The sequence below is a fragment of the Chaetomium fimeti genome (assembly GCF_033439085.1).
Source record: "Chaetomium fimeti strain CBS 168.71 chromosome Unknown B0H64scaffold_11, whole genome shotgun sequence".
NCBI lineage: Eukaryota > Fungi > Ascomycota > Sordariomycetes > Sordariales > Chaetomiaceae > Chaetomium > Chaetomium fimeti.
Window position 1 is genome coordinate 656,845 of NW_026944339.1, and position 27,530 is coordinate 684,374.

Below are 27,530 nucleotides of genomic sequence, written 5' to 3' on the forward strand. Positions count from 1 at the left end.
CCCCAGTCCCGTTTCAGCTCCTGTTTGTATCCGAACTGCGCAAGGCGGTTCTCATCCCCCTGATCGTCCCTATTAAAGGGACGTCGTTCCACGGTCATCTCTTCTGCCTGCATCCTGAGAAATAATAACGAAGTTAATTGACAATGTCAAGGTCACGACTTACGGGGAGGGGAACTGGCATGTCCTCAGCCTTGAGAAAAGCTCGGGTCACACGAGGGATCTCCCCTGCGGAGAATCGAGATAAGCAAGGGATACCACCTGCCGGTGGCGGCGGAACATCGTATCTCGTGTGTGTGAGCTTATCGGTAGCTTGCAGCACAAACCATGTACATTTGCGCGGGGAAGCCAGTCCAAACACGCCTGTGATTCGATGCCGCATCTTGCATGTAACCTCGGGGCTGGGATGACGATGTGCCAAGGCAATGTTTGTGCGTTGATGATCCTAGGCACGAACGGGGCCTGGGGTTTTGAAGCCTTGATGTTTCGTATCGCCGAGTGAGGCTTTTACTTGGCCAGGTGAGCATTGAGGGGAAGTCTTAAAAGGTGCCACGAGTTGTTAGGTTACCTACTAGGTACTCTCTCAGCGCACCACAATTCTATCAACAACGTGGTTAGCACCCACCTTGCAACAACCAGCACGGACAAGCAGCGTCTGCCAGTTGATGCTCGGGCACCTTGCAAAGGGAAAGGGTGAAATGGGATTGTACGCAGGGGAGAAGGGAGAAGTGTAACAAACAGAAACCTACTATTTACCTATCCGTCGAATGTCCCAATAGGTTCCTATAATTTGCCTAACGGGAGCTGGTTTCCGTCCTGGCATCTTCGAGACACTGGTACAAGGATTATATCGGTGGGGTTTCGTAAACAATCAGCGATGATGGTTGCGCTTATGAGTTGGGAAACACGCTAGGTACTCCGCAAAGCAATAGTGTCACACTAAAAAGGGGTTTCGTTGTAAACCCAGGACAACGGTAGCAAATCGCCGCTACTTTCATCACGCATTTTCCTCAGTATCTTCCGCATCTCCATCCTTCGTCCCACTCTACATCACCGCTGTGCTGCTCATCTCCCTTCTCGATAACCTCCTAATCCCTTCACGCATCATCACGCTCTTCTGGACCATCCCGCTGTTCAAACCTCTCTAGCACCTCAATGACGTCCTCAAGCCCTTTGATTTCCTTTGGACCAGGCCGCACTTCATAGCGCAAAGCATCCTCTTCGTCCACACCCGACCAGTCTCTCAGCCTGATAAGCCGCCAATCCATGTCGCTGTCCCCCTCGCCCTCATCCCCCAAGTTCAATCCCCATTTTCCATCATCGCTCTCATTATCCGTCGCGTCCCCTTCCTTCTCTCTAGCCCTCCGTAGCCTCAGCTTGGCGAGATGAAGCGGCGTGAACCTCGGCTCATCAAGCGTAGGATCCTGCATGTTGTTATACCGTCCATTTTCCTCCGCATGGCGGTCAGCCCCGCGATCTAAAAGCCACTGGACGGCGGACAAATGTCCCTTGGCAGCAGCGAGATGCAGAGGGGTGTAGCCTCGTCGGTCTTTGGCGTTTTTGTCGATCGCAGGCACCAGGAAGTCAAACATGTCCCCGAAGTCTTTGCCCACGCCGCTGCCTGACATAACAGCCAGATGCAACAAGGTGCGGCCCTGGTTGTCGCGGCGTTTTAGGTTGGTCGCATCCCAGAGGTCGTCTTTCGCGAGGTCAGCGTCCCCACTGCATACGGCCCACGCCATAGCCGTCCGTCCTCCGTTGTCGGCCAGGTTCATATCGGCGCCGCCTTCGATGAGCGCCGCCGCCACCTTTCGCGCGCCGTGCTTGACCGCATGGTGAAGCGGCGTCATACCATCCGTATCCCTGGCGTTGATGTCTGTTCCCGCTCGCAGCAACTCCAGAACAACTCGCGCGTCATCGTGGCGGTACGCATAGTGGAGTGGCGTACGCTGACGGATGTCTTGGGCGTTGGCATCAGCCCGTAAGTCCAGCAAGATATCAAATGCATTGCCCGAGCCATAGGCGACGGCGTAGTGTATCGCCGTCCAGCCGAGAAAGTCCTGTCTATCCAAGCCTTGGCTGGAGAGACGGGATATCTCGGCACCCTTGTTGCTGCAAGCGGCTTGGTGAAGGACGTGGAAACCAAATTCAGGCGGTAGTATCGTGGGATAGGCCGTGTTCTCCCCGACTAAGTTGCATTTCCAAACACGGCCTTGGCGTTCGTATAGGCCCATTAGCCGGGGAAAAATAGCCTCATCGTTGTGCGCTGCTAGCCGGCCCCTGACCCATTCCCTAAATGCGATGAGTTCGAAAACTTCCTTGTCGTCATAGAGAAGTTGGTCCTTCCACAGCTCAACTGTCTCGGTAAGCACCCTCAGAAATTCCATTACCAGGGCCGTGGCCTCTGATGCTATGTCGGTGTTATCGTTCCGCGGGAAAAACGCGGTTCTTTTCAAGATCCGTACGTATGTGCGGCCGGCTTTCTTCCAGTCACCCCGCCGCTCAAGTTGGTGTCCGACTTCCAGTCCGCGTTTCAGAATAGAATGAACGGGTGGCAACAAATTCCATGCGCTCAGTGGCGGGAGGATGGCAAAGTAAATGTCCTCAACGGAGCCAAGTCCCGTATTTTCAATATCCCGGATCAAGGCAGAGAGCCTGTCGTTGCTAAATTTATGATTGCGGTCCCAGGTATCGTATTCGTATTCTTCCGTAGGAACAACGAATGCCCGTACATCTGCTTTTCCGAACGGACAAGTATCAACTGGACTTTCTGTGATCGCCGCAGATAAGGCCCACATGAAGGCGGAGAATATGTGGCAGGCGTATAGCTTCTTGATGTCCTTCTGTGAGTAGACCGCCAGGGTTGATTGCCTGCTGATTTCCCCCTGTCGGAGCTCGTACCCAGACACGTCGTTGTTCGGAGAAGGATAATGAATGGCTTTCCGTGTACACCCCACCACGCGATGCCCCTCAAGGATCACGCGCTGGGGCACATTGCTATTTGCTTCTGTTTCCGAGATATCGTATATGTCCTTCAAGCTGTTGTCTGGCAACCACCAAGATAGATCTCGTTGTAGAATTCTCGCATCAAGCGAACCTAGGATTTGGAGACTGGATTTGCCCCGAGCTCGCTTACTTTGCAATTGTGACGGCGTGGCGCCTCCCAACCACGATTCTGAGCTATAATACCCAGCTTCTTCCTGGTTTTCCTCTCGGTGGCGGACGGAATATAACCAAAGTGAAAGCGCAGCCTCGATCTCCTGAGGGAAGGTGGTCCATGTCGTTTGCCGCCACGTTGCACAGAACTCCACCGGTTCGTGAACGCTGGAATTCGAGGACGTGATGTGCCAGGTGAACATACCATTAGACTTCCAATGGTCAAGGCGTAGAGTGCCCATGACGATCTCGATCGCAGAAGCTAGAGCAACAGCCTCCGCCGAGGCAGTGCCCCGCCACCCAGCCAGTACACCGAGTTGTATTCTGATCAGCATCGCTTGGTGAGCTCTCGAGTGGCGAGCGTCCGTGTAGCCGCCGGGGGCAGTATTATTTGCCTGCTCCGCAGGGACAATCCGATAGCCCCAGTCGTCTCGGTCCGCACGGGGCTCGTTACCTTCATTAGGCCTCTTGTCACTCCCTACGGGCTTGTCGGGGTGAAGCCAGGGAGCATCGGAAGATTTGGTCAGAGTTATTGCCAACCAGTCCAGTTCGTGCCCCGGGGGTAGTGGTAGAGAGTTTGGGCGCTCCGCGAGGTTGCGGCGAACTAAAGACCTGAGAACGGCCATGAGGAGGATGGCGAGGAGTTGAGCGATTGACACGGTCCAGTTCATCCCACGCAGTCCCACGAATTGGACGACGAAGCCGCACATAGTTGTTGCGACAGCCACCACGGTCGTCACCTCCACGTTTATCCCCACGGACGCCTGTTGGGATGTTTGGTTTTGGTTTCGCCCCTGCTGGGTCCTTTGTGAAGTCGTTATCACGCGCTGAGCCTTGGTTGGGAAAATGGCAAACGACTCAAACCGCTGATCGTTAACTATGCCGGATCGCTGCAGCCAGACAACCCGGGCCTCTTTTCCATCCACTGGACGGAATCGTCTTTCTGAGGTGCTACCTTCTACAACATGGCCGCAAACTAGCATACCAGAGACCAGCATCAAAGTGCCGGCTGCCATGCAAGGAAATGCGTAACCGGCCGGTGGCGTCTCCTGGAGCTGGGTGTTGTGACTGAAATATGTAGCCGTCAACCCAGCATAGGCAAGCAGGCATGCCTGAAGAAGCGTTGCGAATACGGAAATGATATATGCCTCTCGGCTAGTTGACGTATTTCGAATATTCAGCGAGATATTTGGGGTATGGCTCACTGTGTTACGGAGAATCGCAACTGGGCGTTTTGACAGTTTGTGCAAATCCTCAGCCGGCGTGGACTGTTCGGTGTTGGTCGCCTTGCTGCCCGGTTTCGGAAATCGCAAGATGGCAAACATGCCGGCCTTCGTGGACCAGTGTTTCCGACGAGGTGGGCAACTGCCCAACATTACATCCCAAGCGCTCGGTTCTATCAATGATAAACGGCTGGGTCAGCCTGTGAGCTGCTCGTTGAACCCTAAGATAGGGTAGATAGCAGTGTGTGGTTTCGTACCGTACTCAACAAAGTGATCTTCTCCGTATATGCTTCCCAGCTCCATACACCCGAGGTTCGTCGCGGTGTCGTCGTTGTCGTCGTCGCTGAGAATAATGAACTCCTGAACTTGACCTTCACCCATGACTTTGACAATCTGCTGACCGTTCCAGAGCTCGCAAACTTCATGCGAGGTGGACGACATCAGTTCCGACTCTACGATCGCGCGGCTATCCCGCGCTCTCCCGATGAGAGCCTTGAGCCAGGTCGGGCCTCCAACGCGGATAGCACCTACGACGGCGGCGATGATACCCAACGGCACCATTGCCAGAATAACGTTGTCAGCCCACCCCGTGCTTTGGCTCATAAACTGCATCGTCACCCTCTCGCCAAAAAGCGCGAGGATACTTGTGGGATACCATTGTCAGCAAGTGGCGCTGCCCAACGGTGGACAAAACCCGGAAACGTACGGTGCGAGGTCCGAAAACAAGTTATTGGCAAAGTCATCGCCGGCAAAGCCCTCCCCGGCTGCACCGGCGATCAACCAAGCCCCAGCAAGCAGCTTGAGGAAGCCCGTGACCGGCATGGTTCACGATGTGTCTCCTCCAGGGACGTGGGAGCAGTATTTGTCGGATCCAAACTCGCGTTCAGTCACGACTAAGGAGCAGGGTTAGACTAGTTGGGTTCCTCAATTACTGCGGCGGCTGCTTCGAATCAGGGGTGAAGAAACCCGAGGCGGCGGTGATCCATCTGCCGTAGATCCCTACCTAAAAGGCTAAATTATAAAGACACCCACGCCGAGACATGTAACTGATATTGGTTGGTCAGGGTGAAGGAGCTCCACACACTCGCAAGCCACAAACGTCGTTAGTTATTGGGTGTGGACGGAGAAAAAGCGAGGATGCAGCTGACTTTTGTTTTTGTGGCTGAAACTTGATGGGACTTCACACCAACGCGCAACTTGTAACCTGAGGACCTGAACGACCGTTCCCGCTGCCCCCGCCCCGCCATCCACCTTGACAGCGGTCGAGGCAAATTGCTCGATGGGGGGGTATTCCGGAGGCTCGAAGCTAAGTACCTACCTAAGGTAGCTCGCAGGGTCTGTTGCAGCGGCAGGGACGCCGGCATTCGGACCCTTCCTATTCTCAACCAGCTCCACCTCGCCATCTTGATCCTCGTCACTTACACGTCGAGTCTAGTATAACCCCAAATCCTTTCCACCTCCATGGCACCGCCGTATACACCTCCTGGCCAGAACAGTCCCCGTCCAAGTGCTGGCCCTCTGTACGCCCGATAATTACAGCACGCCACTGCCCGGTATGACAGGCTCATTAAAGCCACTCACGGTTATAGCAACGTCTGCGCTGTAACTGAATCGCGGATCACGCGTAGCCCGTCGCCTGCAAAGGCCGTTGCCCGCTCCAGGGGCTCACGCAGTTGGGCAAGCGTCGACTCGAGCATGATCTCGAGAAACATGAACCTTTATTTACCTACTCCATTGAAGCGGCCGGGGCCTAAGTAGTGTGGCGTACGATTCTAGTAAGAATAATGACGTTCTGAGGTCTGGTAGTCGTGCTAGATAGTTACACATATATTTGGATTAGAATATTGTCTGCCATAATGTCGTACCAAGGATCTGTGGCAATTGAACGTTTTCCCCATTCTACCCCGTTTACACATGTTCAAAGTACCCTTGATAGGTACATAACCCGAGTGATATGTAAGGGGTGTCGGAAAGCGGTTTTGGTGGAAAGTGCCCGAGGTATGGAGACTTCCTAACAGCTCGTTACCTCGATAAGTATTTGAACCTCTTGCTCATACATTCCATACCGCTAATTCTAACCCCGGCCGTCTACCACCCTTCCCCCTGAACCTTTAGCGGCACCTTCAAGGTCCTCATACCCGCCGCGTCAACCCTGGGGAGCTGCCCGGCACGGATATTGACTTGCAAGCTCTCATGTATCAATCGCGGCGCCGCCAAGTTCCTATCCCTCTCACTACGCATCTGCACAAACTCATCCTCGGTAACACCATCCCTAATATGCTTATTGCTCCCACGGTGCTCGCCAACGGTGGTCCAGGGCTCGGGTCCCCTCTCTCCATCGACTGGATAGTCATGCCCAATCCAAATCTTGACATGATCCTGGAGTGCCAGCAGCTTTCTCGCCGACTGATAAAGATCTTGTGGGTTCCCGCCAGGGAAATCGCACCGCGCAGTCCCGAGCGAGGGATGAAACAACGAATCGCCACAAAACACATTATCTAGGATAGCCTCCCCCGTTAGCATCTCTCCACAACAGCCACACACAGACACGCAAGCAACGTGCGCAACTAACCTCCAATCCAATACCCCACATGATCCGGCGTATGCCCCGGCAGATGCACCACCTGCCCCCTCAACCCCCCCACCCAAAACACCGCATCATCCTCCCACAACAGATCAAACACCCCATTATACTCGTCACTCCCCACCCCATACCGCTCCCCAAACAAACTCTGCAGCTGCCCGATCCGCCGCCCAATCCCCACAGGCGGCCGTGTTTCCTGCGTCACCGCAGCCAGCCTGCGCTGCAGGTAGAAAGCCGCGGTGAGGTGGTCGGCGTGGGCGTGCGTCTCGAGGATGTGGGAGATGGTGTAGCCGCGGTCGTGGATGAGGGAGAGCAGGGCGTCGGCGGTGGTGGTGGAGACGGTGCGGGTGGTCGGGTTGTAGTCGAGGACGGGGTCGATGATGGCGGCTGTGTGGGAGGCGGGGTCGGCGACGAGGTACTGCCAGGTGGAGGTTTGCGGGTCGAAGAGGCTGTGGATGGTGGGCTCGGGGGGGTTCGTGGTTGGGGGGGTGATGGTGGTGTATGTTCGGGAAGGGATGGTCTTAGGGGAGGTTTGGGTACAGGGATGGATGGGAGGTCGTGAGATTTGTAGGGAGGAGACTGTCTGTGGTCGGGTACCCGCCGTTTGATGATGGAGGTGGAGGATTTGCTTTGCGGCGAGCCCGAGGTTAGACCCCGTGGTCTGACAGGCGGCGGGGAGAGGTACCAGGAGGCGAGTAGTAGATTGCCATCTCGTTCCAAGGTGGTGGTGCAGTGATAACCTCTTCATATTTGCGTTTCCGTTTACTGCTAAAGGCCTGGCGTGCGGATTCTAGTTACAACGCGAAGCTAGTGGTCCACGACATGCTGATGAATATTTGAAGTTCGTTCGGCATCCCGGGGATCCACATGGCAAGTCCCCGTCCCGGCCCGGACCGGAGTCAGGGGTTACTGCCGGCACCCGCGCCGATACCCGCACCGAGAGCCGGCCGGGTGAAGTCAAGATCTCGACGATTACCGTTGAAGAGAAGTTTCCATGAGTGGATTCCCAGCTTGATAGGGCCGGCTTGTCTCGGGTGAGGCCGAGGACGGGTTAGTTTCCCTCGTGGTGAGCCGGGTTGTCTGTGTCATGCGATGGTGGCGCCACGGAGAGCTTCCGATTCCGCGACTCGGCGAGCAGCTGAACCGTCGGGGTCCACTGCCTAGGTGGCAAATCAACCGGCCGTTCCAGAAATTAGCGCATGGCGTGCTCACGCACGGCTCGCTTGCTGACCAATGCCCTAGTTTCAGCCCTTTGTCGTTTTTTGATATCACCACCACGGCAGGAACTCATCACGGCGGCTCTCAGTCACAGCCACGCCTCCCTTTTCGCCCAATGCCCATCGCCATAATGGGTCCCAGCCGGCTTCTCACAAGGCAAACAGCTAACGCTGCGGCGTCTGTCAAGAAAACATTCGGTCATCAAACTTCAACCGCATACAGGACCTTCGCCTCGGTCTCTTCCTCCCCGGTCAGCCCAGCTCGCAATCACAAGGTTGTCGTCGTCGGTGGCGGGTCAGCCGGCCTCACAATTAGCCACCAGCTCTTACGCACCGGGAAGTTCTCACAAGATGACATCGCCATCGTCGACCCAGCGGAATGGCACCACTACCAACCCGGCTGGACACTCGTCGGCGGCGGGCTCAAGGACAAGCACGAACTCAAGCGCCCCCTCCAATCCCTCGTCGACCCCAAGCTCAAACTCTACCCCGACTTCCTAGCCACCTTCGCCCCCGAGGACAACACCGTCACGCTCGGCAACGGCTCCAAGCTAACCTACGACCAACTGGTCGTCGCACCCGGCATCAAAGTCGACCTAGCCAACATCAAGGGCCTGCCGGAGGCGGTGTCCAACACCGATTCCAACGTGTCGTCCATTTACACCTTCGACACGGTCGGCAAGGTCTTCCCGACCGTGCAGCGGCTGCGCTCCGGGCAGGCCATCTTCACGCAGCCGGCGGGGGTGATCAAGTGCGCGGGGGCGCCACAGAAGGTCATGTGGCTGGCGCTCGACCACTGGAAGCGCGCGGGGCTGTATCGGGCGAACGACGACGCCTCACCCGTCAAGATTGCCTTCGCCACGGGTTTGCCCGTCATGTTTGGTGTGCCCAAGTACAACGCCGCGCTCGAGGTCCTGCGCCAGGAGCGGGGGGTTGAGGGGTTGTTTGGGCATGACCTGGTCGAGGTTGATGGTAACACGGCTGTGTTTGCGCGCCCCGACGGGAAGGAGAAGGTTAGGAGGCCTTTCGACCTGATGCATGTCGTCCCCAAGATGGGCCCGCACGCGTTTGTGAAGAACAGCCCGCTGGCGAACGAGGCCGGGTTTGTGGACGTGGACGATGCTACGCTGAGGCACAAGAAGTTCGCGAACGTGTGGTCGGCTGGTGATGCCAGCAGCCTGCCGACGTCCAAGACTGCGGCAGCGGTTACGGCCGAGGCGCCAGTGCTGGTCGGGAATCTTGTCAGGGCGATGGAGGGCGGCGAGTCACAGCCGGGGTATGATGGGTATACCTCCTGCCCGCTGCTCACCGAGTATGGAAAGGTCATGTTGGCCGAGTTCAAGTACGGCGGCGTGCCTCAGGAGACCTTCAGCAAGGTTGGCTTGGACCAAGCGACACCTAACCGGGCCTTTTACCATCTCAAGAAGGACTTCTTTCCCTGGGTGTATTATAAGTCCATGGTGAAAGGAACTTGGGGCGGACCGAAGGGGTGGATCAACTAGGAAGAAAAAACAAGAACCCGGAAGGGAAATTTAACATGTTTTCTACTTGCGTAGGAATATATCTACCTTCTGTCATCGGAATGGTTCCACGTTCTTTCCATGTTGCTTGATGACGGAAAAGCTTAGCTTAGATTCCCGATGGAGTAGAGTTACAGCATGACGAAAACTGCATCGGACATTCAGGGCGGGATCCATCCGGTTTGCCTGCTGGAATCGACGGTTGCAAGCAAGTGCACGGCTCGGGTCGACGCACAGTTTTTCGACAACATCTTACTCAAGGCCAACCTCAAGCAAGGAGGCGTCAACCACAAAATGTGGTTCCCTACCTCTCAGATCTTTTCCAGTTGGGGGGCCATGGCTCTCGGCCTTGACGTCACGAACTCTCCTCCCGGTTTAGGCAGAGGGAACGTCTCTCCCAGCATCATCAGCATGGTCTCCAACGCCGACGAGCACCTCGCTAACTGGCCAGCGACCATCGCGTTCCAGGAGCGGCAAAAACAAAAAAGACGTTACGGAACCACACTCCTTCCGCACTCTCCTTCAACCTCACCTCGACCGCTACGCCAAGGGACTCAACAACAAAGACCCTTCGGTCCTCATCATCTACCGCGACGGCGTGGCCGAAGGCCAATACAACCATGTCGTGCGCAGCGAGTACCAAGGGATCCGCGATGTGTGCACAGCCAAATACGGCAGCCGCAACCAGGCTCTCCCCAAGATCGCCGTCATCGTCCTCGGCAAGCGCCACCACACACGCTTCTACCCCAGCCGCAGCGACGCGAGCCAGGCCGACCGGAACGGCAACACCCTGCCCGGCACCGTCGTCGACCGCTCCATCACCAGCCCGTTCCTCTGAGAGTTCTACCTGCAGGCGCACGAGGCCATTCAGGGCACGGCGCGCCCAGCCCACTATGTCGTGGTCGTGGACGAGTTCTTCTGCGATACGTTTGCCTTGCCCCGGGGCAGGCCTACGACGACGCCGCTGTTCACCAATGCCGCGGATGTGCTCGAAGCGTTTACGCATGCATTGTCGTCTGCGCTGGGCAGGTCGACGCGCTCGACGGGGGTGTGTACCCCCGCGAGGCTAGCGGACAGGGTTTGTGATCGGGCGAGGTGTTATGTGGCGGCGGGGATGCCGGTGGGGGAGAGTCGGGTTGCGGGAAGGTTGAGGGGGTCGATGTTTTATATTTGAGGGTGGGGGTTGGGCGGTTGAGCGGAGTCGGACATAATTAAGTAGCGCTTGTTATAGAATTTACTGGGTATTTTAACCTTTCGGAATCGTCGGGTTTGGCTTGTTTCAGTTTGAAGCGTTGGCTGCCTACCTATCTAGGTACCTGTAGGTACCTAAGAACTACGCCAGAAGGAGTTGTTTCAGTTGGGTGGACGCCTCAACAAGACCCCAGCCATCAAGGCGCCGCGCCGCACCGCCCGTGCCTCTCACTCCGGTTGTCAAGACACAAATGCGAGATTAATGACCCAACAGTCATAGGATCGCTTCCTGGGTCCTGGATGTCGTTAGGAGCAGCCTGGGAGTCACAGCATTGATCCGCGGCCTGATTATCGGGCCATCCAACGGACCAACACAGCAGGCTGTGTAGGAGCTTCTCGAGAACGGCTACCTAGCTTTTGCAGACTTATAAGACTCCTTCTGACATCACCCTTTCAAGTCGTCTTCTCTCATCCTAAAGTAACAAAGCCCACATCCTCCCATCGCACGTACTAGAAGCGGATCAACAGTGCTTACTCCGCGTCCTCTCCCGCTTAGGTCAGTTTACCTATTACTTTCCCTGATCCGCTGGTCAGATTCATCATTCACCGTTTATATATCAGTATCGGAATCATATCTACGCGTTGCTTACCCCTCCTTAGGCTTCTTTAACAGGTCTTATCTCCTACGCCTTCCGCCGTCTTTGTCCCAAATTCTTGCATAAATCCCGTGATATTAAATATTATCATCTCTTAACATGCTTACTCGTGTTACCCCGATCCCCCGGCAGGGCTCCGGCGCCGCTGCGAACGGCTCTGCAAATAGAGTAAGCCCGACTCCCCATCCCATGTTTATAGACCAGGTAGCTGATTTGATCTCCAGCAACAAGCCGGACAGGGAACCCAGAAGGCAGGAGAGACAAGCGGCCACACAGCGCCTAATCGCCCCACGACGTCGTCATCCACGACGAACACCGCAGCGGCCAGACCGCAGCCCAGCAGATCCAACACAAGCACTGCGGTCCGGCACAACTCCTTCATGCCCAAGGAGCGTGTAGCCAAGCTCAACGGAGAGGCGGACAACAGGGCGCGTCAGGCACCTGCTATTGAGGATGCATTGAACAAGTACAAAGCAGCGATTGACGCAGAAGTTAAGGCCAAGGCGGCCTACATGAAGGATTTGAAGCAGACAGAGAGCGACCCTTATATGACGGGTCGAGACTGGATGAGCGCGGGGCAGGCTTCGGCAGAACACGCGAATGCATGGGAAAAGGCCGCAGAGAGGTATGTGTCTTTCCTCTGATTCAGTCATCGTTTGTTTTCTTTCTTTGCTTGTTTTCTCCCATGCTATTTTCTCCGCATTTGATATTGTATATGACATTGTGGGGTTACATACACGCTTCTTATTACAATTTGGAATCGACTAACGTGGTACATCTAGTTCTCGTTCTCTACATGAGGCACTCAAGCGCGCTATGGGAGCGCACAACTAGGTCGGAGCTGTTCTGGCAACACTCTATTGAATGCTAAGGGAATTGGAATGTGGGAATGGAAATGCGGGAATAGGAATACAGGAATAGAAATGCGGGAATAGAGATGCGGAACGTAGAGAGTAACAAAGATTGATTTGATGCGATTGTGTCGCAAGCCTGGGCTCCCTACCAATTGTGGGCACGTAGACCAGGATACCTATCCTATGTAAGGGACCACCTACACAATACACCTAATGAGGAGTGTGTCTCTGGTTTATATAAGGTACGTCCATGTATATTGCAAGAGGTTATAGACGACTCTACAAGTATACTAAATTTGGGAAAGGAAGAGAAGAAGTAAGAAGCCTGTACAGTCTAAGCTTAACCTTCAAGTGTCCAGATCCCTTCATATAACGGAGACGTCCTGGTTCTAGCCGAGAGTGGCCGTAGACCAACACAACTCTTAGCCCGTTACAATAGCTCCTTTCTTTGGGGATGACCGGTTCTTTCCTATAAGAAATCCTGTACCGATCTCGTGCTTTAATTCCCAAGAGGCCCTGTGAAGGTATCGCGACAATGGGCTCGACTAACCATGGCATATTAATACCACAACTGAAAAGGTGGGACCTTATTCGGTTTACTTGAACAACGGTAATCGCGCACTAGGAATATGTCGGCCCCCGTGACAAAAGGTTTCTATATAGGTTGGGCATACCCCGTCTCCTTTACCAGCAGCATGGTCCCCCTCCTTGGCCGTTTGTACTGGGGGGTCTCCTCGCCCTGCCACTCCTCTTCTCGGTCTAAATCATCAGGATGGATATCTAGAGGCTAGGCGTTGTCCTGTTTTTACGAGGATGGTAGGTCGTCACCAGCTCTCTTTCGCTGCATAACGTGGAAGACGTTGTAGATTCCAGGTGTATCCAAACAACAGGTTCCGCATCCGATAAGGTTAGAAGTACCTTGTACCCAAGGACGGATAGCACGTATGATTCCACTCTCACGAATCCGACTATTAATGACATGCAGTCTAGTCTCTATGTTACCTAATTAAATAACAATTACGTACTTGATGCCCACAGCTCGCCAGCACACGCCCAGCTTTCTCAACAAGAAGCCATCGTGCTGTAATGTTTGAAACTCCTGGTCAGTGTTATACTTCTTCGACACCCCAGTTTACTTTCAATGTTCTTTGCTTCCAGTCCCAACTGTATCATGTTTCCCTCCGACCACGCTGTGGTGCATGCTGTCCCCTACGTGCCCAGTAGGCCACGCCGGCCATCCATCGTAACGTGTTGATCCATTCATTCCAAAACGCCATGCTTTCCTAACCTAGACTGACAAAAGAAGCTCGCTGAACGAGTCAAGTCCTCCCTAGCACCTTCCAAAAAAGCACCAAACAGTTGCTCTAACTGGCAATCCAGCGCTCCCACCTGATTCACCTCATACTACCTAAGGTACCCACCCTGACCCTTTTCATTGAACAAGCTCAAGCGGCACCGGCCACAACGCCTGTCGTGATGGCGCTCTGCATCGTCTTCTGCCAAATGCACATGCAGCTCATAACAGCCATGATGCTCCAGAGCAGGCCAAGCTCGCCCGTCGCACCACTGCCCCTGAACTCAAACTGCCCCAACTTCGTCAAGCTCAGCGTGCCCGGATTCGCCCACACCGCCACCACCTCCTTCCCATCACTCGTCAAACCATCCACCCCCTCCTCCGCATGACCATGGCCCTCCGCAGCAGCAGCGCCCGCCTCGCCAGCCCCCATGCGCACCAACTTCCATCCCCACCCACTCCCGCCCTCAACCCCCTTCACCTCCCCGCCCCGCGACCGCCGCCACTCAAACCGCTCCACCTGCCGCGCCCCATTCCCATTCCCAACCTCCATCGCAAACCAGTACATCTCCCTCTTCCACCCCACCACATACCTCAACACCTCCGCCCGCTGCGGCGCATCCGGCCCCAGCGCAGGCAAGCCCACAGCAAAATCCTGCCGCATCCGCCCCGCCGGCTGCACCTCGGCGAGTGCCGGGTCTTCGGTGCGTGGGCCCGCGCGCATCGTCATGGAGCCGTACCAGCCTTGGTCGAGGGTTATGGCGTAGCCCGTCGGGGCGTTGGGCGTGGTGGCGTCGCTGAGGAGGATGGTGATTTTGGTCCAGGACTTTTCGTAGGCGGCGGCAATGCGCGGGGGGAGGCCGGTGTGCGTGAGGGAGGGGGGGAGGTGCAGGGCGGCGGAGGGTTGGGAGTGGGAGTGGCCCATTTTGGGGGTTTGGTTGTAATTGTACTAGGTGGTTTGTAGGGTGGTGGATGCCGATGGTGGTGTTGTTCTCGTGTTGGTGGAGATTCTGGTTGATGAGGGAAAAGTATTAAGGTACCTCAGGTGAGTTGTTAAGAATGGCGTCTGACCGGGTGTCGTGATATTGTTGCGAGGTTTTGGAAAGTGCCCGTGCTGCGAGACTGCTTGCTGGTCTTCAACTTTGCGAGCTTGAGGTTGGGTTTAAATATGTACCTGACCTGAAGTCCGAGTATATGACGATCGCTCGCTTGCAATTATCCAATCACTCTCTTCCTTTCGCGACGAGGCAGTGAGAGTGGCGCAAGCCAAGGCTGACATCTCACCAGCAAAAGTTCCAGTACAACCCTTTGCCCAATGTGGCATAGCACATGTCTATCTTTCAAGCATCTCGCCTCTGACCCCGGATAGAAGCCAGCGCCACAGCCCACAACCCCAGCGTCTGGCATGACCATGATATCATCCCCTAATTGTATAGAGCAGGGTTATTCTCGCTCTCCACCCGCTGCCTTATCCCTCGATTGCATCTATAGCCATTTTATTGCTCATGCCTTCTTTATCTTTCCCTCGTCGTGTTCCGGACCTGCAAATCATATCGTGGTGCCGGCCTCACGTAGGTAGTATTCATCTCAATCTTTTAAAATCTGACAGCTTAGCCGGGGGAGTCAGAGTGGTTCCGGAGACATTGTTGTTGTTGTTGTTGTTGTTGTTGTTGTTCTTGTTGTTGTTGTTGTTGTTGTTGTTGTTGTTGTTGTTGTTGTTGTTGTTGTTGTTGTCCTGGACGGATATGGGCCACGGATTGGGTCGACACAAAGTGAAGGGGGATCCCGGCGCCGGAGAAGCGCAAGCCGGACGAGTTGCTTTGTCAAATCAACATTCGCGCGGCGTCGGGTTTGGTAAGTCTTGAGGAAAAAGACGTCGGCGCCCGCGTGGACTATGACATCTGCGCCTTTCGAACCGAAGATTTCTGAGTCTTGCTCGTCAGACAGACCGAGGTGCTTCGTGCCTAGGTCGCCTTGGCAAACAGCCACTTTTGGATGGGAGAAGAGCGGTCCTAGTTAGCGGTCCGGTTGACTTGATGGTGTCCGGGGCCGGACCGCAACCCAGCATACCCTCGTCACTCGGGCGTCGTTAACTATTTGGTTGAGGATCTTTCTGCCGATAAAACCTGTCGCTCCGGCGAGGACGACCACTTGTGGCGGGGAGATCACATCAGTAGAAGGAGAGTGGGTAGTGGATGCTAGGAGCTCGAGGAGATCGGATGGTATGGAAGTCACTTGGCTCCAATCCAATTCCGAGTCTGGACTTCTTAGGCTCTGTTGATACTTGTTGTCGCCGGATTCGACCACAAATGCTGCCATCTGACTACCTTAACCTAAGGGTGCTAGCGCCCAAAGGTTGGTCAAGCGATAGGTCTGCACCGAGTCGCTGCCGGATGAGGCTTTGCATGGTGATGAGACCCAGTGGGCTGCCGCCGTCGAGGAAGAAAACATCTGAGGTCTTGTGAATGCTGCCTTGTCTTCTTCCTTGCGGGAGTGCTTCATCCCATAGCAAACTCATCTTTTGTTCCAGATCATTGGAGGGCGAAGAGAGACTTTCCAAATTTGACGCCGCCGTGGCTTTAGAGATTGTAGTGGTACCGTAGGGCAAGGGGATTAGATCGACTGCTTTCCGGGCAACCTTTTGCGGCCTGGCGGTTCTAGGGAGGCCTTACTCCAGGTTGATCGCCATAGAAGGCCGCATATACTGCGGCAGGCTCCCTATTACTGGGCCGACGGAGCTCCTCTTCAGGAGAATGCGCATGTGAGGCCCAGCAGCAGTTCCGCCAACTTGGCATGCATTTCCCACATCGAATGGCCCCCAACAACATAGGTACTGTCATTGCGCCCCACAAGGGCTTGAATCCGATATCCGTACGTGCATGTGGCTGTTGGCGGCTGCTCACTGGCCGCCAATCCATTCTACGGAGTATGTACAGTGTATATTAACGCCGGTGAAACTGGCTACCTAATAACCCGTCAGGGGCGTCCCACGACGCCAGTCCGATAATACGGGCTCCCAATAACCCGCTGTCCTGCCTGTTACTCCGCTCTTGCTCAGCAACCTCCTTCACTCGCGTGCTCAGATTAGAGCTCTGCGAGCCATGGATCGCAGCCAAGTATCACCGGGCGCGAACGACGCCCAAGAACGTGGCATCGGCCACATCGTCGATGGCGTTACATGGCCCTTCACCGCCCTTGCCATCCTCATGGTCGGCCTCCGGTTCTACGTGCGCAAGCGCTTCAACAATGCCTGGCTCTCCGACGACTGGATTATGGCCTTGGCCGTGGTCTTCAACACCATCTACCAAGCCTTCCTTACCACCTCGGTTTGGTACGGCTACGGGAAACCGCGAGTCACCATGACCCCTGACGCCATGGCCAGCGCCTTCTTCTATCAGCATGCTTGCATCACCTGGGCGCAGCTGGCCGACGTCCTCGCGAGAATCTCCATCAGCATCCTCCTCATCCGCATTTTTGGCGTTGCCAGGCCGTGGTTTAAGTGGTTGCTGATATCCTTTACCACGCTGCAGGCCATAGTCAGCACAATCTCGGTCGTGCTATCGTGGACTGAGAAATGGCCTGTTGAGTCGATATGGGACTTCCGGATCGTCGGCCGCCAGCGTATCGACTTTCGGGTTCAGCAGTATACCAGCTTGGTATCACAATGTGCGTCCCCAATGGCATCCTCTCTCTTACGGGATAAGTGATCAATAACTGACATGGTGCAACGGGTAACAACAGTCGTCATCGCCATTACCGACCTCACCTTCGTCCTCTTCCCCGTCATCTTCATAACCTCGCTGTGCATGCCGTTGCATCGCAAACTGGGTATCATCGCCCTCATGGCCGCAACCCTCGTCGCCACAGCAGCCGCCGTTACCAAGATTGCCATTGTACTCCTGGTCATGGAGGGCAAGATCGGGCTCACGACCGGTCACGGCGCGTCCATCTACATCACGAGCGGCATCGAGCAGAGCCTAGTCATTATCATGGGCTGCATCCCTGCCCTGGGCCCCATGAAGAAGCTCCAGCTTCACCTCAAGTTCAGCCGCCTCGGCCAGTCCATCGTCAGCCTGCTGAGCGGCGGCTCGTCCCGGTCCGCCAGCAGCACCAAGAGCAAGGGCAGCGGCCTGCCAGAAAAGGACCTCGGCCTCGGCCGTACGTCAAGCAATTACAACAACCCTGCGAATGCCACCTGGCCGAATCACGATACCACTGCGGAGCAGAATGAGAGCTTTAACGCTGCGGGTTCTCTCGAGGCTTCCCACCCCGAGACTCGTAGTGGGAAGGGGATTGTGCAGACGAGCTCGTTTGCCGTCATTTATCAACAAGACAATAACGGTTCGCTGAGCCAGTGAGGCGAGAAAGGGGTGGACACGGATCTGTGGGGGCTATCTTAGTTGTGCCGAGTGTGGTTGGGCAATTCAGGGCTGAAGGCGACATGCTTTTTTTTTTTTTTGCCGACGTCTTTTCAGTCGAATAAATGGTCATTCAGACAAACCCTGGAGTTTCATTTGTTTCGGCACTCACTGGTAACCTGGCAAGGAATATGTAGTAGCTTGTCGAAATCTCCAGTATTTACTTATTTCGGACTGTAGATGTACATACATGGGGCCCTGAGCCCCCGACCCATGACCCCTGAGCTTGCAACCCCTGGCTGAACATGAATGCATCTTCAGGTGTGTCTCAACCTCATCTCTGCGAATTTGGAAACGATAACCTTCCCTGCAATCCCCTACGGCCCCACGCTCAGGCAGATGACGACACTTCCTTGACAAGAATATTCGCAGAAGAATCGGGTCCCATGAACAACCCCATCATGCGGTCCGGCCCCGGGCGCTTCTCGCCGTCGTGCTTGATGTCGTAACGCGAGACGAGACGCAGGAATATGAGCTTCAGCGCCTCCTGTGCAAGGAACCTCCCGGGGCAAGCGTGCATACCCGTGCCCCACGCAAGCGTGTCATCCGAGACGGAGGCAAAGTGGAACTTGGCCGCGTCCTCGCCCGTACGCTTCTTCAGGTGGCGCTTGTAGTAGAATGTCTTGGGGTCTGGATTCAAATCTGAGTCCATCCCGTATGGGTAGCGGGGGAATGCCAGCTGGGAAAATCTGGGGATATGCAGGCCGTCTTTGAATGTAAAAGGCACAGCGGCCATGCGCTCGACGGTTACTAAGCAGTGTCAGTGAGTAAAACATACCAAGAGCGAGGAGTTCGTCCCAAAGTTAGACAATATTGTTGAAGACGTACTTTGTGTAAACGAATGGACGCGTAGGCTCTCCCTCATGAAGCTGTCCAGCACCCGCAGCTCTCCCAGGGCCTGGCGCGTCCAGGCAAAGTCAGCAGACCCTCCGCTGACACGCAGAATCTCCTCTCTGATCTCGGCCATGGCGTCAGGGTGGTCCAGCAAGTCAAACAGCATCCATAATGCGGTCGACGAGGTGCTGTCAATGGCAGCCGTCATGATGACATAGATACTCTGTGCAACGGCGTCGGGTGTCGGCTTCTTTCCCCGTGCCCTGAACTCCTCCAGCAGCCACTGTATCGCATCTTCGTGCTGCCGCTCATGCCGCTCTTTCCCTCCCAGCGTCCGTGGTGCCGTGCTGTCTAGTTCGGCAATACGAGCCTCTAGAACCGGCCGGAGGAGTTCAGCGCCCTCTCGCCGGTACTTCAAGACAGCGTGGACGGATGGCTCGACGTACTTGGCCACCCACCGCAGCCACGGGTGGTACTTGTGCCGGACCACCCCGGGTGCTTTGGTGACGGAATTGATATAGTCGCGAGAGAGTGTGAGCCATCTGCCTTCGCACAGTTCGGGTCCAACCATCACGCGTGTCGCAATCCGGGCGAAGTTTTGTGCGATCAGATGGTATGGGTTAATTGATGTCCAGTCTATCAGTCGATCTGTGTCAGCCGTGGGCAACACAAAAACAGAGAGGCTGAAAAACAAGGCACTTACCAGAGCATGCCGGCATTTCCTTATCATATGCTTTGGCGACCACCTCCTGCATTGGTTGAATGAGCTTGTCTTTATCACAGTACGTCGTCAGTCGGCATATCTCCTGATAACCGTTTCTAATGTTGGAAGGGATAAGTAGTACTAACTGAGGGCTTTATTCAGGTCCATCCTGGCGATGGTTTGTGCTTCCTCCGTCATCTCAGGGCCACAAATGTCTTTGATAACCGAAGCCTAGCAAAACATCATGGTTAGAAGCCCGTGCGGCCCACATCCATAAGCCGATTTCGAGTACCTTTTCCATGAATAATGGGAAGCTCAGTTTGCTCTGTGGCGCATTCCTGACTTCCTCAAGATAGCGCAACGGCAAGATAGCCACCGGGCGCCTGGGATCTGATGCGTTGCGGAAGGCAAAGGGCTGTCCTTTTTTTGTATACTAATTTCGATTGTCTTGTCAGAAGGAAGTGTGCTAATATGGTCAGAACCAGTGTCACGAGACGCACCTTTTCATAGCCCCTGGCAAGAAGGCTCCCACCTTCAGCGATGTACCTCGTTTTCGAATTGTCTCCCTCGAAAGCGAAGTATGTGATGTTAACCTTGGGAACATTTATGACCCGCCTCCAGATGGTGGCCAGCAGGCATGCTGCCGCGGGTAGCAGCAATTAAGATCAGAGTTGTCGTCATTTCTCTTTTCCGCCTGCGCGTGGTGCGAGGAAATTTGGTAGGCCAAAGGAACGAAAAAGGGGAAAGCTTTGTAATTAAGCTCTCGACGAGATTGCGCGGCCCAACAAAACGAAGCCAACAGCTCGCTCGGACACAGTACACTGTGCGAGCTGGCGGTGCTGAAAGTAAGTTGGGGGCCAGATGCAAGCCCCCAGCGGTTGGACGAGTTGAGGCAGCAGGCACCTCGCCTGTTGGTCTGTTGGTCGCATCGGCTGTTACTCTCCGGTCAAAAAGCGCAGGCTCAGCCAACCGCCACGTCGTGATTTTCCTGCATCGTTCCCGTGCTGGCAGGGGTCTCGGATCGCAGTGTTGGATGTGTATGCACGTGTACATACCTCAGGTAGTGACATGAAGTACCGAGGTACCTAGGTACTGTCTACGAGTCCGTCGTATGAATCCGTTACTCGCAGCCAAACCCCTGGTTCGCGACAGATGGCGTCTCACAGTTGCAAAGCTCTCCCCTACTTAGTTAAACGCCTTCTGCAGCCACACCTTAACGGCTTAACCTTAAACACAATTGCCATGGCAGGGGAAGCCGCGATCCCAACAAACCCGCCCGACACCGATGGTAAGCTCACCGACAGTACCGACGTGGAACCCGTGCTCCAAGACGCTGACGAACCCTTAGGACAGCCGGAATAATCCGTCGGAAACCATGAAGGCGCGATCCCATCTTCACCGCCCAAGAATGGTGCCCCCCCGCGTCGGCCGGTTCTAGATCATCATGGCGGGTCTGATCCTCGCCGTCATCATCAGCGTGCTCGATGGATCGGCTCTTTCCACAGCCCTGCTCACCATTCTAGCCGAGCTTGATCTCTGCCCCGACTACGTCTGGGTCGTCAACATCTTTTTCCTGACGCAGACTGCCGTGCAACCCTTCTTTGGTCAGCTCTCGGACCTCTGGGGCCGCCGCTGGATCTTCATCTCGAGCGTCGCTTCTTTGTCCTCGGCAGCCGCCTGATCGGCGGCGCATCCTCAGGGGCCATGCTGATCGCCGCGCGCGGGGTGCTGGGAGTAGGTGCTGGCGGCATCAACATGATGGCCAACATGATTGTACGCGATTTAGTGCCATTGAGGGATCGAAGCGCTTTCATGGGGCTCATTTTTGGTCTGGGTGCGGGTGTCGCGGCCGTTATTGGGCCGCTGATCGCCGGCGCGCTGACGAGTGCCGGGGCGTGGAGACATGGATGGTGTCGTTAAGTATTATCTGAATAGCCGGCAATTTCCCTAAAGGCATGGCGATCTCGCTCGTGGCCGCGTTCGAAAGCATGGCTTCAAATCGTGAGTGACGAAGCACACCGTGCACGATACTAGGTAGATACCTACCTAGTCTATGCGATCACCCAGAGACGAGTCTCGCATGCCTGGTACCTAGGTAGTCGAGATCGCAGGCGTGAATGGTCATTGTTGATGCGACAGTTGCCTTGGAGTCTCGACCGTACTTCCAATTTAGACCTCTGCGACTACCTAACAACCCTAGGGGGGCCTCGCTCAGGATGATTATACATGTGTTGCACGTGGATTTCATAGAAGAATGGTCAACGCTTGGTGAGTTGCCCTCCATCACTATGTAAATGTTAGTGTCTAAAGCAGGAAAGCACGAGGCACAATGCTACGTACAGAACCTCTTAGAATGCCATTTTAGCTACGACGCCAACCGAACCCCTTACCCATTGGCCGGCGGTAAACACGTACTGCATAGGTTCGATCATACCATTGCTGCCTGGTTGACGTCTGGTCAACAAGAATGATAGTGCCGGTCATGCAGACGCGGGCGAAGAAAGCCACATGTGACGCTGACTTGTGCCGTTATAATCAAACATGCGTCGCGAAACCTTCATATTTGAGGCATAGAAGGTCTTATTCTGGCTGAGGACTACGGCGACGGTTGCTTGTTTTGCTGGCCGGCTCTGTTGTTTCTAACATGCGAGGGCAGATCTTAACCACAAGGAGGCGGAGCGTCGGGATGCAGGCCACGACGATGGCGACATTGATCTCAGTCGCCACCCAATACGGAATACCGGGTCCTGAGTTAGGGTCTCCGGCGCTGGTCATAACGAAGACAATGCGTATTGCCGAGGCGACGCAGACACTGCACAGGTGTTAGATGTCCCAGAGAGAGACAACCCCTGATGTACGAGAATGGAGACAGGATCTTACAAGAAACCCAAGGCAAAGGCAAAATACAGCCAAGCTTTCTGGCGCCATGGAAGTGTCATGGGCCAGACCACAGGCAGTGGCAGACAAAAGATGGCCATGTCGAGCACAAAGCTGACCACGGCGTCGGTCAGCGACTTGCCTTGGCCGATATCCATACATCTGCGCTCCGGTTCCTCCGATTTCCAGGAGGAGTCAATCGGGATGCAAGGGAAGATGTTGGTCACGGCGATCCAAACGCCGAAGAGCGCCGTCAGGACGATGATAACGTATGTTGCTCTGCGCGGCCAAGCCGTCAGGAATATGTCGAGGAAGAGAAGCAGAACGGACAATTTGGTCATTACAATGCTGAGGTTGACAACCAATTTACTCATGCACCGCATCTAGGAGACGTCAGTAAGCTAACTACTGTTCAATACCTGTGGCGCCTCTGCGACATGGAACCCCGAGCGACGGCCACCACAACTTACTTTGAAGAAGAACTCTCTTTCGTCCGGAGTAAACTCAAAGATAGTTTTGGGGAGACCTAACCCCCTGGATACAACTGTCCGGCGGCAGTTCCTAATCAGCCGCTGGTCTAAACAATTGACATTTGAGGTTGCGTGGAGGGAAATGAAGGCATACTAATTCCTAGGATGCAAACGTGGGCAAGCGAGCAGATCTGAGGTCCAACAAACGTTAGCGTCGCCATTAGCCGTGGCGGTGTCATGATCGTCCCATGTGCCCGGGGTCATGGACGTACGAGGGTGAGGAGTATGAATAAGTCGCTTAACCCCAAGACACGCAGAATGTAGCCGCGGCAGACGAACCGCAGTGTCACAGCCACCGTCGATAGCAGCAGCATCACTAGGCTGAACGCGAACAGTGGCGGGCCCCCATCGGTCCAGGCCATGGTGGTTTGTTGCAGCGGCAGAAATTTGCGACCGGTCTCATCGAGTCTAGGGCTTCTCGATTGCGTTGTCGCGGTTCTTGGTGTTGTCTTGTCGCGTTCCAACTTCCCCCTGAAAATCGAAGCTCATGTACCTAATCCCTGCGTCCCGTAACCCCGAGGTCTGACCGTCTGAGACTCGAACTTGGGGGAGGCCCACTGAATGTTTCCAGAGGGAACAGGGCCTTGGTTTGAGCCAATCGAACTCGGGCGGGACTGAATCCATCCCCAAGAGGGACTTCCACCAACCCGAGGCCGCGGAAGATTCCGGGGCCCCTGTTCTGCCAAACGGGGCACGCGCCGGTTGAATCCATCGACCCGGTTTCTTCACCGTCTCATCCGCCAGAGCTGGCCTTGTTGAAGCTGTGGGCGGCTCGGCTGGATCGCTTGCGTTCAAAAGCTTATCTACGGAAAACATAATATAGCACTGTGCGTCCTTCCAAAAGGTACATCTCGTTGTGCGTGCGCAAATCAAACTGGTGGCTCCGCACCAGCAGGGTCCCTAACGTCCCTTTCCAGCTAAAAGATCCAAAATTCGGCAAATTGGAAATGTTAACTCAGAGGTACCCATAAATAAAAGAATAACTCAAACTCGTCATCCTTACTGTGTATTGGGGGAGGAGGGGGGGCAAGTCGAGTCCTGATAGCTCGTTGGCCGTGCTGGTTGATGGAAGGGCATCTGCTTGGCCGTCCTCTGTTAAGTCCGTTTCATTTCAATACGTCACGGATTTTACAAGTTTGATGCGCGATACCATCACTATGTTTCGTTCTTACCCAGCGTTAATATGTGTCAACCAAGTCCAGTGCTGTGGTAAGGTATGTACGTACATGGGTAAGTACCTAGGTACTTATGGAAGTTGTAGCGTCAAGGTGTTGATGTTTCAGGCGTACCGCAAATATGGATGAGGGCTGGTAACAAAGGATTGGCTATAGCGAGCATTACATTTGTATGGGACTTTCCGTTCCGCTCATGTACCCGGTGGCTGAGCAAAATCACGTACTTGAGGAGGCAATTATTTCCTGCTGCTCGCCAGGCCTCAGACCAACTTTCTCACCAAAATATTGCCTAGGTACTACATATGACACGCCCATATACGTAATCATATCCCATCTCCCTTTTTTGCCTCTAGAATCGCCCCGCGCAATGAAAATTCCAGCCTCTGAACGCTTTCCCGTGTCGTTGTCTGGCCGGTCATGACGTACAGAGTGTTCCCCAATACCCGTGTGTGCACGTTGCCCGGTGAGTTGTCCACCCCGTCATGGCCGGAACTTTGGCGATTCTGTAGTAACGCGGTTTGTACAGACCTGGCAGCGCTGCTCTTATAGCTGTCCATGCCATCTGCGCTGGTAATCCGAATGGCCAAAACGCTCCCGAGAGCCCAAACGCCGCTCACGAAGTCACTTGGCAGCTGACCCACCCAAGAGACAAATTCAGGGCTCCAAACAGACCAAACGGCATTGCTTGAAGGGCTCCGTGACCCGGCTCGTTGTGGTACGCTTTCGATCCGCTCATGTGCTGCCTTTGCCCAGTCCCAGTCTCCCCGCGCATCCATTTTCTGAAACTCTCTGAGGCTTTCCAAGGCTACTTGGCAACCAACCGCATGGGCCGTGTAGCTGTGGCCGTGCAAGAGGGCATCACTCTTGTCGTCGCTCGCAAAGGCGTTGAAAATGCTCTCGGATGCAAGCGTCACGCTCAGCGGAACAAGTCCACCTGTCAACAACTTGGCGTGGACCGAGATATCTGCGTCGACGCCCAGGAACGAGGCCGCGCTGAAGCGGCCGAGCCGGTACAGTCCTGTGAACACCTCATCGAAGATGATGGGCAAACCCGACCAAGTCTTTTCGTCACCAGCTCTGTCACCATGACTCGGACCGTCACCAAACAGAGTTGGGTTTTTCCGGACGACCTTGACGAGAGTTCGCTGAAAGAGCGGGTCACTGACGGCCAGACGCGTTAGCTTTAGCTACCTACATTCGCTGGTTCACGTTGTCTTCAACATGCGGGGAATGAGCACTTACACCAAAAGCATCCCACCCGCGCCGAGAACAACGGGTTCGATCATGAGCGCCCCAAACTTTTGCCCTTGGGCAACAAGCTTCCTAAGAGTTGCGAGAATGAACTCTTCGTAGATGCGCCCATCTTCACCCGACTCCCGATTTTCAACATCAAACACAGCCGAGAGGGAGTCGTATGACACACTCGCGCGACCACCAAGATCACTCATCTCAGTCGGCCACCTAACCCTCCACGACCCCTGACTATACTCCACCACGGGATACCCAAACCAAAACCCCCTCCCCTCATACCACTCCACCTTCTCATTAAACACGCACGGCTCCGAGCAATCCATCGCCCCGATCGTATCCCCATGATAACTCCCGCGCAACCCCAACACCCCCAACCTCTCCCCCCCCTCCTCCAAGCCATACCTCACCCTCGCCGCCCGCAGCGCCATCTTCACCGCCACCTCCACCCCCGTACTCCCATTATCCGAGAAAAACGCCCGCGAGAGGCGCGCGTTCCCCATGCCCCCCAGCAGCGTCTCGGCCAGCGCCAGCGCCGGCTCGTGCACCGCTTCCGCGAACATGACGTGTCCGTAGCGGCCGGCCGCGTAGGCCGCGGCGAGGGCCAGCTTGGGGGTGCCGTGGCCGAGGCCTTGCGTCCACCAGGAGGCGGAGCCGTCGAAGGAGGGCTGGAGGAGTTGGGGTGTGATGGGGGGGTTGGTGGGTGTCGGGGCTGTTGGGGGGGTTGTTGCGGGGGTGAGGGTTTGGAAGAAGTCGCTGTGGGCGGAGTCGATGGTGGTGATCTTGTCCGGGGTGAGGTGTTTTTGTTGGGTGAAGGGGTACCAGATTGTTTGGGAGGCTTTGGTGCTCATGGACTCGAGACGCGAGATGCGGGTTTGGTGGCGGGTGTCGAGGTGGCCGAGGATATCGCGCAAGTTGTCGTCGGTTTTAGTGGTGTCGTCGTAGTACCGTGACATTGCCTCCGCGTCCGCGTTCGGATCGTTGTGGATGCGCTTCGGCGGCTGGAGAAATGACATGACGGGAATGTCGTGATGTTCCTTGAAGTACTCGGCGAGGTATTCGTAGTTTTTGAACTGTCCTTCTCGGAATAGAAGTACCGTATCGACATCGTAGCCGCGGAGTTTGAGTGATTCGAACGCCGAGATAGTCTGTGATATGCCACCGAGCTTGCTATCACCAACGAGAACGACAGGCAACCTAAGAGGTCTGTACAGGTCTGCTTGGGTTGAGCCCGACGGAGAGGGCGAGTGCACGCCGCCCGCGGTCTCGACAAACAGCCATCCTGGGCCACGAGATGCCTGGCGTGCTGCCGCTTTGGAAACCTCAACTAAAACACCTTCATCGGATGCAATAGGCTGGAAACAGTGGACGTTTTAGCCATGCCACTTAATGGTGTGCCGTGATAGGACAAGTAAACGTACCTGCCCCGAGGCCTGAGCCGCAATGTGAGGGCTGACGGCTAGTTCATATTGAAAAAGCGTTTTGGTATCAATTTCAGGAGCAAACCTTCGGATATGTCTTCAGACTCGAATAATCCATATTGTCAGCACAACTACTGGATGGCCTGCAAGTCACATTGCAAGAAGGCACTGGGGACGGGGTGGGTCATCTGCAAAAATGAGGCAAGGGTTACTATTTACGATATCCAATGTGAGGGGATCGAGGAAGGCGACCGTACACAAGTCGTCGGCATCGGTAGCCGGTCCTGTTGAGACAGGCTTTACATAAGCCGTCTCTTCATCGGCCCAGAATCTACGGGCACCTTTGCAGAGGATGGTAGTGACGACTGTCTTGCCGACCTCGGTGTTGGCGCCGTACACTTGGTAAATGCGCAGGGAGCGCCACAACAGCGACCTGGCCGGCGGGATTAAAGGCATTCGTATGCTTGCGGATGTTATTGCTCCCGTTCAGTCGCGTGCTTTGACAGGAAACGCCCAAAATGCGCGTTTTATATTCGGTAGGGCTTGCAACCCTCCAGTCGGGTGAAGGGGTTGAGTGACATCGTTAATCCGACGCAAGCCGACTTCGGCGGCACCACCTCTGACTCGAATTG

The 27,530-nt window shown here is 55.1% G+C and overlaps 12 protein-coding genes across 12 annotated transcripts; 5 read left to right on the top strand and 7 right to left on the bottom strand.

Moving 5' to 3' along the window:
• Positions 1-1,316: 1,316 nt before the first annotated feature.
• Positions 1,317-5,126, bottom strand: B0H64DRAFT_349835 (uncharacterized protein; the record flags this gene model as incomplete). The annotated part of the gene is made up of 4 exons (XM_062801414.1): positions 5,083-5,126; positions 4,778-5,019; positions 3,636-4,549; positions 1,317-3,599 (listed from the first exon to the last, which is right to left on the bottom strand). Coding segments are annotated over exons 2-4 (3,408 nt in total), but the record flags the coding sequence as incomplete, so codon positions are not given.
• A 1,057-nt stretch (positions 5,127-6,183) lies between these two features.
• B0H64DRAFT_451716 (beta-lactamase-like protein) lies at positions 6,184-7,670 on the bottom strand (the record flags this gene model as incomplete). The annotated part of the gene is made up of 3 exons (XM_062807174.1): positions 6,184-6,874; positions 6,949-7,409; positions 7,627-7,670. 3 exons carry the CDS (start codon positions 7,668-7,670, stop codon positions 6,465-6,467), a joined length of 915 nt encoding a protein of 304 aa, XP_062654556.1. The 3' UTR covers positions 6,184-6,464.
• Positions 7,671-8,308: 638 nt separating this feature from the next.
• Positions 8,309-9,679, top strand: B0H64DRAFT_331488 (uncharacterized protein; the record flags this gene model as incomplete). Its single annotated transcript, XM_062801005.1, has 1 exon — positions 8,309-9,679. One exon carries the CDS (start codon positions 8,309-8,311, stop codon positions 9,677-9,679), a length of 1,371 nt encoding a protein of 456 aa, XP_062654557.1.
• Positions 9,680-9,835: 156 nt separating this feature from the next.
• B0H64DRAFT_378352 (Piwi domain-containing protein) lies at positions 9,836-10,535 on the top strand (the record flags this gene model as incomplete). The annotated part of the gene is made up of 2 exons (XM_062802579.1): positions 9,836-10,111; positions 10,149-10,535. 2 exons carry the CDS (start codon positions 9,836-9,838, stop codon positions 10,533-10,535), a joined length of 663 nt encoding a protein of 220 aa, XP_062654558.1.
• A 1,108-nt stretch (positions 10,536-11,643) lies between these two features.
• Positions 11,644-12,378, top strand: B0H64DRAFT_451718 (uncharacterized protein; the record flags this gene model as incomplete). The annotated part of the gene is made up of 3 exons (XM_062807175.1): positions 11,644-11,712; positions 11,769-12,169; positions 12,327-12,378. 3 exons carry the CDS (start codon positions 11,644-11,646, stop codon positions 12,376-12,378), a joined length of 522 nt encoding a protein of 173 aa, XP_062654559.1.
• A 1,247-nt stretch (positions 12,379-13,625) lies between these two features.
• B0H64DRAFT_51091 (uncharacterized protein) lies at positions 13,626-14,735 on the bottom strand. Its single transcript, XM_062808362.1, has one exon. It carries the CDS (start codon positions 14,615-14,617, stop codon positions 13,844-13,846), a length of 774 nt encoding a protein of 257 aa, XP_062654560.1. The 5' UTR covers positions 14,618-14,735; the 3' UTR covers positions 13,626-13,843.
• Positions 14,736-15,632: 897 nt separating this feature from the next.
• Positions 15,633-16,140, bottom strand: B0H64DRAFT_51088 (uncharacterized protein). Its single transcript, XM_062808361.1, has one exon. It carries the CDS (start codon positions 16,009-16,011, stop codon positions 15,709-15,711), a length of 303 nt encoding a protein of 100 aa, XP_062654561.1. The 5' UTR covers positions 16,012-16,140; the 3' UTR covers positions 15,633-15,708.
• Positions 16,141-16,793: 653 nt separating this feature from the next.
• On the top strand, positions 16,794-18,050 carry B0H64DRAFT_451719 (uncharacterized protein; the record flags this gene model as incomplete). Its single annotated transcript, XM_062807176.1, has 2 exons — positions 16,794-17,358; positions 17,434-18,050. 2 exons carry the CDS (start codon positions 16,794-16,796, stop codon positions 18,048-18,050), a joined length of 1,182 nt encoding a protein of 393 aa, XP_062654562.1.
• Positions 18,051-18,365: 315 nt separating this feature from the next.
• On the bottom strand, positions 18,366-20,058 carry B0H64DRAFT_51110 (cytochrome P450). Its single transcript, XM_062808363.1, has 5 exons — positions 19,940-20,058; positions 19,794-19,878; positions 19,648-19,716; positions 18,939-19,580; positions 18,366-18,860 (listed from the first exon to the last, which is right to left on the bottom strand). The coding sequence occupies exons 1-5, from the start codon at positions 19,946-19,948 to the stop codon at positions 18,442-18,444; spliced, it is 1,224 nt and encodes a 407-aa protein (XP_062654563.1). The 5' UTR covers positions 19,949-20,058; the 3' UTR covers positions 18,366-18,441.
• A 1,033-nt stretch (positions 20,059-21,091) lies between these two features.
• B0H64DRAFT_446850 (major facilitator superfamily MFS_1) lies at positions 21,092-21,567 on the top strand (the record flags this gene model as incomplete). The annotated part of the gene is made up of 2 exons (XM_062806952.1): positions 21,092-21,235; positions 21,298-21,567. 2 exons carry the CDS (start codon positions 21,092-21,094, stop codon positions 21,565-21,567), a joined length of 414 nt encoding a protein of 137 aa, XP_062654564.1.
• Positions 21,568-22,172: 605 nt separating this feature from the next.
• B0H64DRAFT_51130 (uncharacterized protein) lies at positions 22,173-23,632 on the bottom strand. The gene is made up of 5 exons (XM_062808364.1): positions 23,267-23,632; positions 23,149-23,185; positions 22,995-23,068; positions 22,528-22,907; positions 22,173-22,459 (listed from the first exon to the last, which is right to left on the bottom strand). Exons 1-5 carry the CDS (start codon positions 23,414-23,416, stop codon positions 22,228-22,230), a joined length of 873 nt encoding a protein of 290 aa, XP_062654565.1. The 5' UTR covers positions 23,417-23,632; the 3' UTR covers positions 22,173-22,227.
• A 730-nt stretch (positions 23,633-24,362) lies between these two features.
• Positions 24,363-27,460, bottom strand: B0H64DRAFT_411215 (pyridoxal phosphate-dependent transferase). The gene is made up of 4 exons (XM_062804850.1): positions 27,158-27,460; positions 26,899-26,995; positions 25,472-26,832; positions 24,363-25,390 (listed from the first exon to the last, which is right to left on the bottom strand). The coding sequence occupies exons 1-4, from the start codon at positions 27,352-27,354 to the stop codon at positions 24,553-24,555; spliced, it is 2,493 nt and encodes an 830-aa protein (XP_062654566.1). The 5' UTR covers positions 27,355-27,460; the 3' UTR covers positions 24,363-24,552.
• Between the last annotated feature and the right edge of the window lie 70 nt (positions 27,461-27,530).

What these genes read in the sequence shown, in the direction of transcription:
- B0H64DRAFT_51091 (XM_062808362.1), bottom strand. Translation starts at nt 14,617, where the DNA reads ATGGGCCACTCCCACTCCCAACCCTCCGCCGCCCTGCACCTCCCCCCC.
- B0H64DRAFT_51088 (XM_062808361.1), bottom strand. Translation starts at nt 16,011, where the DNA reads ATGGCAGCATTTGTGGTCGAATCCGGCGACAACAAGTATCAACAGAGC.
- B0H64DRAFT_51110 (XM_062808363.1), bottom strand. An exon ending in GGAAATGCCGGCATGCTCTG is followed by an intron (nt 19,581 to 19,647) that starts GTAAGTGCCTTG and finishes ATCGACTGATAG; the next exon opens with ACTGGACATCAATTAACCCA. An exon ending in CGTCCATTCGTTTACACAAA is followed by an intron (nt 18,861 to 18,938) that starts GTACGTCTTCAA and finishes GACACTGCTTAG; the next exon opens with TAACCGTCGAGCGCATGGCC.
- B0H64DRAFT_51130 (XM_062808364.1), bottom strand. Translation starts at nt 23,416, where the DNA reads ATGGCCTGGACCGATGGGGGCCCGCCACTGTTCGCGTTCAGCCTAGTG. An exon ending in TATTCATACTCCTCACCCTC is followed by an intron (nt 23,186 to 23,266) that starts GTACGTCCATGA and finishes GTTGGACCTCAG; the next exon opens with ATCTGCTCGCTTGCCCACGT. An exon ending in AAAGAGAGTTCTTCTTCAAA is followed by an intron (nt 22,908 to 22,994) that starts GTAAGTTGTGGT and finishes GACGTCTCCTAG; the next exon opens with ATGCGGTGCATGAGTAAATT.
- B0H64DRAFT_411215 (XM_062804850.1), bottom strand. Translation starts at nt 27,354, where the DNA reads ATGCCTTTAATCCCGCCGGCCAGGTCGCTGTTGTGGCGCTCCCTGCGC. An exon ending in GCTACCGATGCCGACGACTT is followed by an intron (nt 26,996 to 27,157) that starts GTGTACGGTCGC and finishes TCGAGTCTGAAG; the next exon opens with ACATATCCGAAGGTTTGCTC. An exon ending in CGGCTCAGGCCTCGGGGCAG is followed by an intron (nt 26,833 to 26,898) that starts GTACGTTTACTT and finishes CACTGTTTCCAG; the next exon opens with CCTATTGCATCCGATGAAGG.